The 16,086-nt window shown below is 43.1% G+C and overlaps 1 protein-coding gene across 2 annotated transcripts; it reads left to right on the forward strand.

The window, feature by feature from the left end:
* Window positions 1-373: 373 nt before the first annotated feature.
* On the forward strand, window positions 374-15,458 carry LOC140137690 (kelch-like protein 28). 2 transcript variants are annotated; one of them, XM_072159446.1, is made up of 5 exons: window positions 374-788; window positions 11,441-12,022; window positions 12,587-12,853; window positions 14,086-14,521; window positions 14,658-14,745. In XM_072159446.1, the coding sequence occupies exons 2-5, from the start codon at window positions 11,447-11,449 to the stop codon at window positions 14,660-14,662; spliced, it is 1,284 nt and encodes a 427-aa protein (XP_072015547.1). In that variant the 5' UTR covers window positions 374-788; window positions 11,441-11,446; the 3' UTR covers window positions 14,663-14,745. The 2 variants fall into 2 exon arrangements, with proteins under 2 accessions (XP_072015547.1, XP_072015546.1); XM_072159445.1 differs by having other exon boundaries at window positions 377-788; window positions 14,086-15,458.
* Window positions 15,459-16,086: the final 628 nt, after the last annotated feature.

Below are 16,086 nucleotides of genomic sequence, written 5' to 3' on the forward strand. Positions count from 1 at the left end.
TTGGTACTAGTTTTATGATAACTATTATATGGAGCCCAATTTTTTGTGGGCAAAATAATTTACTGGGTGGGCACTTTTGGGCAATGGGCAAGTTGAATTTACTGGGTGGGCAAAATAATTTACTGGGTGGGCATTTGCCCACCCAGTTAACATGTTATTTACCTCCCTGAAAAAGTTACTCTTGGCATAGGCTACCGATACCTATTTTTAATTTAGGGCTAAATATTAAAATTCACTGTTTTTCTTTCTCTCTTTTAACAAGTTCCATGCAGGATCCAAATCGTATAAGCTTTTTGAAAATTATCCAGTTCAACATTCACAATCATGCGCAAATTGGAGCTAATTGGATCATAGCCGCGGATACTAGCTTTATTATATTTTACAGGCCTGATTTTTTTAAAGGAATTTTTTATTCATTCCATCTTCTGGACATAACCTCTATTGCAGTCCAATATGGTGTGCGTGTAAATCGGATAAGTATGGACTGCAATAAGACTAGTGGCAAATTGGTAAATATTATGAAATTTTCAGCAGGGTTTTCAGATGCTGCATGCATGCTGTGACCATCAAGGACAAGGATTCTCCAGTAAATTATACCGTGACCACAGAGCCCTATGTGACACGGTTAAACACGTGCATGACAATGGCGGCCAACGTTGACTATGAGGGCATTGCCCGCGGGAGTTGCTTGAAACACCGTAAAAATAGGACAGATTACTGTCCCCGTTTTCGCAAAAAGCGATGAAGGCAATGCATGCTACATTTGTGGATGCGTGGCTAGAGATCATGTAAGTACTGACTGAGTAGAACTAGATTAGAATCTGATTTACTGGATTTTTCTAGACTAGACCGAATAATCAGTCCCCAATACAAAATTGCGACCATTTTTTCGATTTTTTACATTACGCAGCCTCGAAATAAGCAGGTCTCAATCAATGTAGTTCGCAACGCAAACTTAAATAAAAAACCGGGCAAAACAGACACGTCATTTATCAGTATGACATTTTCGTATTGGTGCTGCCCTAGTCCGAATAATCAGACCCAGAACAAATTATTAATTTCTGACATTATCGTGTACTGGGTCTGAACTGTTTTCATTCGAAATCTTGATGGCAAATTGGACAATAGAAGCACATGGTGCTACTTCACAGTTTTTAATCCCCTATTCATGTTGCGTGAATCACTGATTTAGTCTCTATTGTGGACCATCCTTTTGATACTTGAGTATTTGGACAAGCGGAACAGGTTTGACAGGCCCCTTTGTCTACCTCTCTGTTTGTAAACAAACGAGGAGGTCGAAATCGTCCTCCTCGCCGAATACGAAAGTCAGCGTAATAGTACGGCACTAGTGCTGCCCTACTATATAGAACCCATACCGTACTCTGCTAGTACGGTATGGGATGATCTGTATACAAAAAGCTAGTGCAACGTCATTGCATGATTTCAATTAGAGTTTGCACTAAAAAATACAAGGCTCCTGTGGCTTAAATAGTTGCATGTTTGTCATAAGGCCAAGTAAAAAAGAAACAAGTTTCTCGTCCGGACTTTTTCAAAACAGGAGGAGGCAGGGCTTTACTATTTACTATTTTTCAATTTTTTGCTATTTTTTCCAAGATAGCCGCCATGTCAAATATGGCTGTTCAATGTAGGCCCTATATTTAATCACCGATATTGTGCTATTTGAGTATGCAATGTATGACAAAACAAATGATTTGTATCATTTTTAGTAAACTTGCTTAAAAAGCATACAGGTTTCAAAATTCAGAAACAGTGAAAATGTACATTTGTTCAGCTTGACAAACGTTTTACTTTATTTTTCCTCAATTCATAAAATTGTTATTTTCATCGCTAACAAAATAAAAGAGAAACCTTTCACACAATTTTGGAAATTTAACATTTTTTCTAAAATTTTAAAAATACCCAAAAAATACATTCAAGTGCAAAAGCTTTTTCTTCTGGGTAAGAATTTTTTTTTTACATGCAACAGCTTTTTTTATTGCATGTTAGAAATGTGATAAATAGGTCATCACATACAAAATGCATGCATGGGCCTATCAAATTTCTAACCTGCAAGAAAAAGCTGTTGCACGTGAAAAAAAATTCTTACCCAGAAGAAAAGCTTTTGCACTTGAATGTATTTTTTGGGTATTTTTAGAATTGTAGAATTTTTTTTAAATTTCCAAAATTATGTGAAAGGTTTTTTATTCCTATAATTAGCCATAAAAATTGCCATTTTGATGAGATGAGGCTAAATAAAGTAATTGAAACTTTGTTAATATATTCATGCATTTACTAAGTTTAAAAGCTAAATATAGGTCCGATTTTGGGGTGAAATCAATTTTACCCCTAATTCCCTTTTGGGGTTGGGGCAAGGGTGTTTGGCTAGTTGGGCTTGGGTGGGTTTGTATACATGTCGTAAGGTTTGGTGTGGGTTTAGAGTTGGGGAAAGGTAGGAAAAATAATAATAAAAAATAAAAAATCGATTTTTTATTTATTTATTTTTTTTATTTTATTTTTTTTAATAGTAAATAGTAAAAAAAAAGGAGGCGGCGGCCAAAAAGGAGGCGGGCGGGGACGAGAAACTTGTATTTTATTTTACTTGGCCTAATATTAATTACGCAGCTTCTTGTACTTCTTGCCTAAACACCTATGCTTGAAATTGTAATTAATACTTTATTATTTATCCAGAATAAATAAGAATTCATTAGCACATGATCCAAATCGGCGCACCCAAATTGAGATGGCACTTCAGTGCAAACTTAAATAGGGCAGCACCAATACGAGAATGTCATACTGATAAATGACGTGTCTGTTTTGCCCGGTTTTTTATTTAAGTTGCGTTACTAGCAGAGCTAAGTACGGTATATGGGTTCCTCGTACTAGTCTCAATGGACCAGCAGGAGCCACACATTTGGAAATAGCAGCTTGACCTAGTCCCGGGGTCCTGTCTCATCTACAGGAATTCTGGGTAGACCAATCAACATGATCAAGACTGGTATCGCGCCCAGTGGTGCAGTATCACATCTGGTGCAGTAATATCACAAATACACAGCCCACCACCATATGTGCATGGCAAAGATAACGGTGGTGATTAAAAAGTGCAGGAATGAGATCTAGAAGGAGGCTGGACCAGCTGCTGAGGAGACCTGGCCTATACAGCTCTGGTATCCCTTTGGTTTCAGCTTGGTTGGTCGCATTGAAGCTCTTGACAGTTGGCGATTGTATGGCAGGGTTGGCGATTTTTTTGATTATTTTTTTTTTAATAAAAAAAAATCGATTTATTTGATTTCCGTTAAAAAGTGAGCTGTTGTAAACTGCTTATCCACAAAAATAGCCTGTTAAGTAAAATTTCAAAGTTTTAGGGGCCTGAGCTTTCGATCCTAGCAGGATCTTTATCAAAGGCAGAGTGACAAGACAACACACAAACATGCATATAGGTATCCCAGGCAAACTTTAGTTAACACTGGACCCCACCAGGGGCCCTTAACCGGACCCATGGACCCCCAGCCGCAACAGCCGAGCGCCCCGCTTCGCAATTTCATTGCCTTGGGTTTTTTTTCTTTTAAAAAGCACCAATCACACCCCTGACACAGCTTGATCCCCTTGCAGGGAACGCAAGGCAAGGGTATGTACAGCGTTACACAGCCGGGAACCCTCACGAGTACCCACGCTGGTACTGTGCCGGTACCCAGGGGTAGCGCTAGGTTGCTTTTTGGGGTCCCGGACCCACCAAAATAGAGTTCTGACCCCTGTTTTTAAATTTTCTGCAAGTTCAGGGGTCCCTGGAGACCCCCCAGTTTTTCAATCTAGCTCTATTGCAGACATACTATTTATGCTGCATTTGTGTAACTCGGACTCGCCAAACTCTACTCCGGACCCCCTACTTTTTAATTTTCTGCAAGTTCGGGGGTCCCTGCGGACACTGGAGTGTTTAGTTCTAGCGCTACCCCTGCCGGTACCGCGCCAGTACACAGCTTGATCCCCTTGCGGGGAACGCAGTGTGGCGAGAGTACAGCGGTCCACAGCCGGGAACCCTCACAGGTACCCATGCTGGTACCGCACCGGTACCGCAGCACCGGCCCTAGTTGCCACAGTCTGTGTGGCAACAGGGGGGCGGTGCTGGTACTGCAGTACCATGTGGGTACCCGGGTGGTGGATCCTTTCCTGGGTCAGCTGCAGGCTGGGTATGCCCCGTGGTACCCGCCGCAGGGTAGTTTCTTCCACGGTCTAGTACCGTGGCAAGTGCGGTGCGAGTACTCCCTCTTCTGTTGGCAGGTAGTCGGCGAGCCTTCAGATGCCCGTCCCCAGTTACCGTTATCATCGGAGCATGATACGGATACTGTGAGCGAGGGAAAGTAGTCAGAAGCCGGGAACCCTCACAGGTACCCATGCTGGTACCGCACCGGTACCGCAGCACCGGCCCTAGTTGCCACAGTCTGTGTGGCAACAGGGGGCGGTGCTGGTACTGCAGTACCATGTGGGTACCCGGGTGGCGGATCCTTTCCTGGGTCAGCTGCAGGCTGGGTATGCCCCGTGGTACCCACCGCAGGGTAGTTTCTACCACGGTCTAGTACCGTGGCAAGTCGCGGTCTTGAGTACTCCCTCTTCTGTTGGCAGGTAGTCGGCGAGCCTTCAGATGCCCGTCCCCAGTTACCGTCATCATCGGAGCATGATACGAATACTGTGAGCGAGGGAAAGTAGTCAGAAGCTGAGTCCAGTAGTGAGTCTGACGATAACACTACAATCTCCTTCCCCGCTGCCCCAAGCATGATCTTCCTCTAGACACCCCCAAAGGGGGAGTCTGTTGAGGAGGACCAGGGGATCCTTTCAGTAGGATGCTCAGCTGCTGCTGCTTCCTCACAGGGGACGCCTGCACTCGCATTCCAGGCCAACCTCAAGGATAGATATCGTAGGGCTGTCAAGCTCAGTAGAGCTATGACGCCGCGTGCTTGCACGCTTCCTCTGCGTGTAACGTGGGAGGACCACAGGAACTACCTGAATGTATCCGAGAGGGACCCAGATGTCGTCAAGCCTCTAACGCTCAGGCAACATCTGAGCTCTTCTGCGAGGTGAACCTATTCGCGGTGCTAACAGCTAACCTCAACGAGAGCGCCATGCGCCTAGCCCATAGGGTGTCCACTCAGCGCCGGGTGCTTGCCACTACAATCGTTTCTACACAATGGAAGGGCAGGGTCCTTTCTCTTTGGATGCTTTTGCACCACGGTGGAGGACCGTGCAAAGAAGCTACCAATGGGAGCACTCTGAAGAAGTCTGAGACTGCCCGCACCATGGGTAGGAGCAGCAAGTCGAAGCACAAGCGCAGGAAGACCAGGTCTTCTAGCGAGGATGCGGCCCACTACCTCTGCAGGGCCCATTTCTGAGAGGTGCAAGTGTAGCACAGGAACATCTGCCCCGAAGAAGAGCAGGTGCTCTTCCAAGGGAGGCAAGGCGAAGCATTCCTGGGGCACGCCGGTCGACGATCCATGCCGACAGGCGCTGGACTTTCCACAGGGGATCTCCCAGTGGACAACCGCTATGGCTTTACACCCAGAGGTGGGAAACCATCTCTTCGGGCGCCTGGGTATGGTCAGTGGTGAGTGGGGATTACAGATTGGAGCAGCCCAGTCTCCCCACGTTCGCCTGCACATTTCAGAGGTCCACAGTAGTGCCGTCAGACGGCCCCCAGCGTCGGGCACTACTGACAGAGATCGCGCAGCTTCTCACGAAGCTGGCGATTGTCCCGGGCTACCCCCCGTTCTACGGGTGATCTTGGAGTGATTGACTCCAAGGATGAACGGCGACGGGAGGCCCATCCTGAGAGAGGTACAGGTTGGAGACTCTTGCCTCGGTGCTAGCCTGCCCCACCAGGGGTATATGGACAGCATCACTAGATCTCTAGGATGCCTATCTGCATAGGCCAGTCACCTCTCAAGATCGGAGGTATCTGCACTTCATGGTACAGGGTCAAACTTACCAGTTTTGATAGCGACCATCCAGCCTGTCCACCTCTCCCAGGGTGTTTACACTCTTGGTCAGAGCGGTGGCAGCATACCTGAAGCACAGGGGTGTCAACATCGGTTGCTACCTGGACGTTTGGCTCATATACGGACGCACTCCATTTGAGACTAAGGGTCTCGTGGGGTTGATAGTCTTGTGGGGTTGATAGTCCGTAGGGTGCGGGACCTTGGCTTTTTTGATCAACTCAAAAAGTCCAGCATGGTCCCGACGCAGACACCACTATTTTTAGGGGCCCAGATCACCCTCACGGAGGGGATCGCTGCGCCCCCCTCACCTGCACCTTCTAGCCTGCTGGCAGGCCAGTCATCACTCAATATCCTTTGCGGTTCCGATGTAGGATATCGCGCGAGAAGAACTCTGGTGGTGGACCCATCAGCCCAATTTGACCCAGGGTGTCAGGTTTTCCTGCTGGACAAAACTGGGCTGGGGGTCCACACCCACGGAGTCTCAGGCCTATGGCCAGCCATAGGGACACAGTCTCACATCAACCTCCTTCGCTTCGAGGAGGTGATCGTGGGATCACATACCGTTGTCCAGACAGACAACACAACCGTTGTAGCCTACCTCAACAGACAAGGGGACACCAGGTCACCACGGTTGTGCAGGCATGCGCTGCGCCTGATAGGGTGGTGCAAGTCCAGGTAGATTACGATGAGAGCGATACACATCGCGGGCATCACCAACATCCTCGCGGACGATCTGTCACAAGGAAGGGTGTCGGGACCAACAGAATGGTCCCTTGCTCCACAGGTTGCTCAGGCGATCTTCAGGGGATATACCACCCCTCGGTAGATCTGTTCGCATCTCATCGCAATTATTAACTGCCGTGTACTGCTCAAGGGTCGCGGACCCCCAAGCATTTACCGTGGACGCTCTGTACGTAGACTGGGGAGAGATGACAGCATATGCATTCCCACCGATCTCACTGCTCACAAGGATGGTGGCCAAGATCGGGAGGAAGTCTGCATTGTCATTCTGCTAGCGGGCACTCCCCGAGGTACCAGAAACCAGATCTACTCTGGATGCCCGGAGGGGAGGTACCCAGTCTCTCACTAGAGCACCTGCAGTTTAGCTGCATGGCCCTTGCAAGGGAACACATAGCGGAGGGATACTTTACATCAGAAACTGTTTCTCTCATCGCCGGGGCTAGACGGAAGTCTACCCAGCGCCTGGCTCCATACTACGCTTGGTGCGATGATATAAATAGCTCTCCCACTAGAGGTCGAGTTTCTGACAGAAAAGTTCCAAGCAAGACTTCAGCGGGCTACATGGGCCAGCTATAAAAGTCAGCTATCCTCTCCATTCATCAAGGTTTCGAGGACGGGTCGACTCTGATGGTTACCTCAGTCTGCGCCTGGACGGTATGTTCAACGAGCGTCCGCCGAAGAGGAAAGTGATCCCCCCAAGGGATCCCAACACAGTCTTAGATTACTTTAAGGGTCATCGTTTTGAGCCTCTGTCAAAAGCGACTCTTTTAAAGTACATAACTCTCAAGATGGCTTTCCTGTTTGGCGTTGGCTTCAGGATGGCGGTGCTGAGTTGCACGCGGTCTCGAGGTCGCTTCCGTGTTCACAAACACTGGAGCGACGCTGTTTCTGCGCCCTGTTTTCTTGCCTATGAACAGGCGCGGTGCATACCGACATTCGTCCCTCTCCATCCCCAGGATTGGGCAAGGTTTGTCTGTGGCCGAAGACAGGCTGGGGTGTCCGGTATAGTAGGGCGCTGCAGCACTATTTCTTCCGAACACAAGCCTTGCAAGGGATTCACAACCGCATTTTTTATCACCCTTGCAGAGCCGCTGTCGCGGTGGCTGGTCCAGATGTTAGTGGAGTCCGGGCGATTGCAAAAGTTTCGCGCCCCACGGCCCACTCGACACGAGCAATCTCATCATCTTGGGCATACCGTATGGTTGTCCCTTGATCTGGCAGGCGGTGTCCTGGAAGCCACCATCGCCCTTCTCGTCGAGAGACTGCCGTAACGTTAGTAATCAGAGACAGGGGGAGGTTTGCCAGGACAATGCTCGGGCGATCATAATACGGTGGTGTACGGGTACCATGTTTTCAGACTATACAGAATACATAGCACGGTAGAACCAGTGTTTCTATTCTTAACCACCGAACTTAATAAGTAAGGAGGTTTATGTCTGTGATCTTTTTTGTTTTCCCGACCTTTGAGACAAATGTAGTATGTACAGGTAATAAAGGTTAAAAATTATGAACTTTTAAATTTGTGTTTTCCCAGTTATCATGAAGGGTTTTAGAGTCAAAATATGACTGATTTACATGTACTTGCTTCTAATGGGGGCAAAATATTGTCAATACTTATTTAGGGTATGAAATTGCACTTGTCATACTTGTTTAGGGGTGCATTTTCAGACCTCGTAAATACTTGTTTAGGGTGCTATTTGAAACTTCGTGGCCACGCATGATACCCCCTTATCAATGACCAGTGGCCTGGCCCCCGGGGACTATTTTAAGTATACATCACGGACGTATTTACAGCGTTGGACGCACTTGTCATTGGCTGCTGAGGCAATCTGCTGTTGCCGAGTGGAAATTTATGAATGAATTGTGCTACGTCACGCGTTGTTAGTTCAATTTGCAACATCGCGTAGTCGCGCTTCACAAAGGTTTGCTGTATTTGATTATATATACATGTGTAGGCTATGCATGATCGCTCCCAATTTCTTGAAAAAAGGGTTATTTTAAAACTATGTTATTGTTCGCGAACATAAAATGTTCACCGTGTTTAAAAAATAGGGTATATTCAAGTATACTCAAAATAAAAAATAAGGTATATTTTTGAATCATGAGAATGTTGAATACTCATGAATGCATCATGCATGGCTTGTTGCTTGATACATTGTAAATGTAGATACATTGTAACTGTATCATATTCATACCACATGATGCATCCAATTGGGTGTATTTGTATAGGCTTACTTTTCTGTTATTTGTTTTCTTCATATACATGTAAGACAACAGAGGTCTCCTCGGAAAATAAAATAAATCAGAACTAGTGTTTCTTGTGTGTGTTCTTGAAATGTTAAAAAGGGTACTTAAAATCCCGGGGGTGCCACTCATATACCATTGCATGTTGTCATCACTGACCAGACACTTTTATTTTTCACCCAAAACACTGACATGCCCAAGGGCTGAAAGGTAACCCTTACCACTGACCTGCTATGAAAAAAGGATACCCAAATCACTGACCACAGCCATGGTGCAAACATAGGTACCCATATCACTGACCTTACATGTCCCAATGACCCTTTTCACTGACGAAGGTAGAAAGCAATATTTACCTAGTGTATTTCCAATCCCTTTACATACAATTTCTGTTATAATATGAAATAGCCTGGAATATCATCCGCGCTAAGCTCTGAAATCTGAAATATAAAGCACTTTTTTTTCCCCGCTTAACTTCGGTTTTATGCGGTGACAAACAGCGATGGCAAATGTCACTTCACGATTTCCAAAAGGCATGGTTCCTGTCATATCTGGTTCAGCAGTCAAACGTATGTCGTAATCCATTCCGATTACACAGTATCTGTACCTTGTACAAAATTAAGTAGTCTCTACGCCTGCCTCTCACGCAGCCCGCTTCGGCAGCATGCACAAACATCACCAAGTTTTAATCATGGTACAAGACCGGGCACAAGACTAATATATTACACTTACAGACCCGGGAGTAAGAAGTTGTTTACAATCAGGAACGAAAACAGCGGCTGACGCCAAATGCTGGACTTTGATTTTTCATGAACCCAAAACGCCGACATATCTATTGTAAAAAGGTACCTTTTTTCCAGAAAACACCAAAATTGAGACCCTTTTAAGGCCCCGCTGGACGTAGCCTATGCTTAAAAAGATACCCTTTTACCGCGAAATTTTGGTCGGTGATGACTTCATTGACGGTTCAACTGGCACCCCCGGGCTTAAAATGCAAAAAAATAGGTGTATTTTTTAAGGCTAACTTGTACCCAATTTTGTGTAAAATAGGGGTAACAAATACTGAAAGTGAAACAGCCCAAAATGGGGGGGTATTTTGACTTTGGGAACGATCATGCTACACATTTGAACAGGAAGTGACATCACCGGGTAATTTTAGCAACATTTTTGATGCAATCGCCTGTTGTGATCGGCTGTCATGGCTGTGTTTACTTCTGAACTTCCATTTATACAGTGTCATGCTTTGTTGACAGCGAATCCGACTAGATTTTGAATGCAATGGTCTCTAGCCTAGAATGTGAAGCTATCGGTGAGCAAATTCAATGCTAGACTTAATTCTCAAGCAATCTTAATCTCGTTCTCAATTTCTGGGCTTATAGCGTTGGACATGTTGGATTGGGGTGACTGATCAGAAGGAGGTCATACCCTATTCAACAACTCTTCCTATACCTTTGTACAGGAGCCAACCGTTGTTAATCCATGATGAATCCACACTTGTCCACTAGCGTATACGGGAACGCAAGGTTACTCGTTACACGTGAGCGCGTAAAATTCGTCATGTCTGGAACTTATGCGTAAACTGCACTTTCTTAATATGTTATTAAAGTAAAGCTAAACATTACCGCTTTATTCTGTAGTTGTATTGCTGATATCTTCTTGTAAGGTTGATTGGCAATGACAAATGGATATTCTGAATGAAAGAATCATGTGAATTGGACGATCTTTAGCTTGGTTTCATTGTTGTAGAGATTCAATCATGTTTCACCATTGCTCATCAGCGATTAACAACTCGCGTCCGGCGCGTCTGTGTGGTTTACTTCGCTCGGGCAGCTTTAGCTGCCCTCTCGAAGTAAACCACGCAGACGACGCGGACGCATCGTTGTTAATCGGTGATGAACAACGGTGAAACATGATTGAATCCCTAAATCAAAGTGACCTCCTTCTGATCACCCGATGATCTACCTTTACCTTTCTATTGTAAACTAGCTCTTTCACTTTTTAGGAAAGCGTTGGATCAAGGTGACCAGAAGGAGGTCATATCCTCACCCTCAAGGTGTTAGCCAGCGACCCATCTACCCATGTTTTGAACATACAAAGTCAATCAAAGTAAAGGGGGTGAAAAAATCATCAACCCATCTTATGGATGGCCTGAAAAACTCCCATATGATATAAAAATGTAGAGAATGAAAAGAAAATTAAGTTTGAATTACTTTCACCTTTATTTCCTCTATTCACATGAATATTATATAGGTCTATGAAAATATAGTATGTAACATTTAAAATACCGTACCTTGGATACTTTTTCTTATTCAATCAAGTAAAGTTCAATTCAGGCGGGTCTTTTTAATGTCTGGGGTATGCTAACCCAGTATTCTAAGTGCAATGACTTCAAATGTCAAAACACCTTGTTCTACAAACATCTTGACCATCCCTTGCACTATCATGAAATTCTTTATCATGTTTTTACCTTTCAGATCAACATGGCAGAAGCACGGATGCTTGATCATGTCCAGAAAGTATGCAAGGGTCTTCACAGACTTCAGCAAAACAGAACCTTGTGTGACATCACCATTAAAGTCGGCGACACGTCATTTGAAGCTCATAAAGCAGTCCTTGCCTCAAACAGTGACTTCTTCCAAAGCATGTTTACATCTGGATTTCAAGAAAGCCATTCTTCAGAAGTTAGCATAACAGGGAAACCGGAAGCTTTCCAAATTCTGCTTGACTTTTCATATTCAGGTGAACTCAATTTACCTTCTAATGAAACTGCTACTGTTATGGATGTCTTAAAAATGGCTCACTATCTGCAGTACAACTTGGTGGTGGTCAGGTGTGAAGAGGTGCTACTACAGAATTTCCATCAATGTACGCTGAAAGATATTCTACAAATGATGTCTGAAAGTGATGTGTTTGGGCTAGACAGCTTGAAGACCAGATGTAAGCAGTACCTGGTTGAGAATTTTGATGGATCAGAAGAGTTTCTTCAATGCATGACCAGTGAATTGATTGTGGAGACATTGAACCACACAGACTTTCATGTTATGGATGAGAAAGAGGTGAGATATGAAAAATCCTTTTTTTTTTACAGGGTGCAATTTTGTTGAACTTCGTGTGAATCAAAATTTATTCTCAAGAACTAGTCGCCAAATTTGCAGCCCTAAAAAGATTAGAGGACAACTGCAACTTATACAACCTACAAGATGAGGGTGCTGTCTAATCCTATTTGGAAAATAATACAGGCATGTCTTGTTTTTGCCCGCACAAATAGTAATACTCCCAGGGTTTAAATTCACTGAAGTGCGTCAAAAAATGCCAAATCAATCACAAATGTTATGAATCTCTAGGGCTATTACGAGTGAACAAAACTCTGAACATAGTATAGTCGGGATGCCAGTTTTCAGGCAATTGCCCGATATCATACTTTTTGGTTCTCCAAATTTCTGTACTTGATTTATTTGTTTATTTTCAACCTGTTCGTTTTAAGGCTTTAGAGCCCAAATTGGCATATGTACCTGGATATACCAAATGACTATGCAACCCATGTTTGCCACATGTCCTATAGTGTGATCATTTGCACTTGATTGATTTGATTGATTTACCTATTAATTCTACTTTTAAAGGTGTTTGACATCATAGTTGCATGGCTTAAGCATGACTGGGAAGGTCGCAAAGAGTTTGCACCACAACTTCTGGAAAGAGTGCGTCTTGGAGCGGTTCCAGTACCCCACCTTACCCTGACTTTCCTTCAGATGCCAGAGCTAAATACCATCCCAGAATGTCAGCAGATGCTTGTGAGAGTGATGCAATTACTGAATTCCAAGCAGCCAAATGACCCTCCACTAAGCATATCACATCCTGCTTTATTTGAATCCAGATCAATGATTACAGTAAGTATTTTAGAATTACAGTTGAATGAATAGATCACCCATTTCTTTATACCAAAATAAACATCTCAAAAAAAGTAACTAACCCCCCTTAAATAATGACCATTATTCAAAAACGGGTATTGTATTACAAATAAATTTGTAAAATTGTGGGAAGCAGAATTTTGTTTGCGCAGTTTGGTATAGCCCCGAAAACAATAAAACACCAGTCAATTTAATCATGGAAATAGTAGATGAGAAGGAATCACAACTAACCATCATCAAAGTTCCAATCACATTGCCGACATGTACATTGACGCTTCTATACACGCCAACCAATATAGTTATATCATAATCCTCGGGATTATATCCCAACACGATGGTCATCGGTGACGTAACATTTCTATGACATGACATTTTCAATTCTAAAGCTGCAGTCAAGCGACCAATGCTTATGGACTAAATGCGCCTTGTGAGCAGGAAAGGCGCGGAAATATGAATGCATTATGGGACAGATGGGATAACATAGCCAAAAATAATGCCTTGTGGGAAGGATGTATTACCAAAATCGGAAGTAGAAAGTCATATATTTGAAACATTTAGGGGCAAATTTACCTATGTGGGCGGTCTGGGGCACATGTGAAGGCAATTTGATAGAATTGATTTTCCGTTTGTCTTATGATAGAATCTGTTCCCATTTTTCGGAAACAATCGGAACAACTTGTTTTATACCTTTACATTTTAATTAAATTTGGGGTCAGCGAAAATACGATTATCCTTACAGAATGTAAAACTTTTTTTAAAGTGTCTTTAGTCGAAAATACAATGTATTTTGATTAAATTTCCCAATATTTGTATTGTTTTGACTTCTCTGCATCTGAAAATGCAGAAATCTGTTGCAATGTTTATAAAATCCAGTCTAAATGAACGTTAAAAGTGCGCTTCATCAACTAAGGTCACAACAACCGGTTCAAAATTTGTTTGTGCGCAAAGATTTATCGCTATGAATTTCCAGTTATGCTACCAAATCACGCTGATGGCGGCAATATGAGTGTCCTCAAAAGGGAATTTGTTGAGTCCTCTTCCTTTGTAATGAAGAATAGATAAGCGGGATTAGTCACAGGCGGTCGATTTCGTTGTGATTCCTTCTCATCTACTATTTCCATGATTTAATGAAGTGAGGTCCAGATTTGAAAGTTGTTTTCTTGTTTTAAAACTGAAGCAATAATCTTAATTTTTTTTTGTAACTGTCATAGGCAGTTATTACTTTCACTCTAGATGGTTCCATGAGATTCTTTGAAGAAGATGAGTGGAAGCTTATGACCAAACTTCCCAGTCTGCCAAGAAAGGACTACATCAACAACTCTGATAGTTGTGTGGTTGGTAATAATACCCAACTGTACGTAGCACGTGGTACACGGCACGGAAGGCGTTTGCAGCACCCTCAATTTCTTTCATTGGACGTGGTAAACAAGAAGTGGATATCGTTAGCCCCCATGACACACAGACGGGAAAGTCGTTGTTTGGTACCACTGGGTAATAATCACATATATGCCATTGGTGGGGTTGACAGAGGCGTCGCCATGAAAGAGTGCGAGGTTTACATTATTGATGAAAACAGATGGCGTGAAGTAGCACCAACGCCTCATCCAGTATATCCTAAGTCAACTGCCATGGCTGTTGCTCACGAAGGTAACATTCTTGTTTTTGGTGAGAGGTGGGACATTGACAATTATCCTGATAATGTTCATAATTTCGTTCTCTTGTTGTACAATCCCACCTTCAATACATGGTGCGTTCTTGATACTTTCTTATATCGCATCAACAGGTTGAAGGGGTCATGCTTTACCTCGGGTTTGGTAGTCCAGAATGGAAGATGCTTCCGAGTTTTTGGTGGTGACAAATTTCGCTTTGTGATCCATGAGGTGATAATTGATGACAACAACAAGAGTTGTAGAAGCGATAGTACAGATCACAGACAGAGCCAAGATGCTATTCCAGACACATTCAATAAGAGAATGTTTTGTATTGACCAAGTTGTGTATATGTTATGTGGAGGTCACTATCACAAGACAGACATAACAGTTCCAGAAGTTGATACCTTATGGGATACCTGGCAATATTGGGAAGGCATAAGTAACACTGCATGTGTGTGCACATTTAGATTTGACAAAACTTTGTTGGTTTAAACTGAGACTTGTAGAAATAATAGTATTAATTCTATAAAGATGTCGTGTTTCAGAGCAGTAATATGTGCCCATCCACCACAAAGTGGTAGTAAAATCGGCTCTAGACCATTTTCTGTTTATTGCAGATTTTGAAAGAATGTACTTTCAGCTTTAAAATGACACCTCAACCAGCTTCATCGGACATCTGGAAGTGAAGTTATGGTTCATCAAAGGTCAAATTTCTTATATTTTACATAGAAATCCATATACTGTTTTTGATTGTATCTCAAAATGGAAAATGCCGACTTTACGACCAGTTTGTGGTGGATGGGCACATATCTACAGAGTTGCTAAAGTGTATCATGACAAATGAACCTCAGTTTTGTGATAACGGTAAAAATTGTGAAATTCCAAGAGGAATTTACATTTCCAAGGCAAAAAAAAGGTATGTACTATGCTTTTATTTTAATGACTAAAAAAAAAGCCTGTAGCTAGGATGGCTTTCACTAACTCAAGTTAATTTTAAAACCCTATTGATAAGTACATTATTATTAACTTCTAATCTACAATTTCACACCCCCTCCCTTTGAAAGACCACACTGTTGAGTGTTGTTAACATCATAAAAGACAGGTTTGGTCATTAAGGTTATATGGACAAACAATTGCAGAGAGAGATTTTCACAAAATTGACAAATATTTGCAATAATTTGTAACTTCCTCTTGATCTTTTTTAGACATAAAATTAACCCCATTTTGGCTTATTTAGCATTAAAGTGACAAACCTTGTGGGCATTTACCCCAGAAGGTCACTCTGAAAGCAGATCAGTGAGATAGCAAGATGCAATTTTTCCCCCTTGAAAACGAGTCAATAATCACTCATAAGAGCTGTAATTTCATCCTTTCTAAGCAGGCCTGCACCCAAGGGGGATAGGTGCGGATTTGGAAAAGTAGACTTTTTTCATACATATGTAGGGGGCAATTTTGTGAAAAGTGGACCTTTTTCCAAAAATTTGGACTGTTTTGACGAAAAAAGCATTAAAAACCTATTTTGTGTTGCTTGCTACTATCCCAAATTGGGATTTTTTGTGA

Source organism: Amphiura filiformis, chromosome 17 (genome assembly GCF_039555335.1).
Source record: "Amphiura filiformis chromosome 17, Afil_fr2py, whole genome shotgun sequence".
Lineage (NCBI taxonomy): Eukaryota > Metazoa > Echinodermata > Ophiuroidea > Amphilepidida > Amphiuridae > Amphiura > Amphiura filiformis.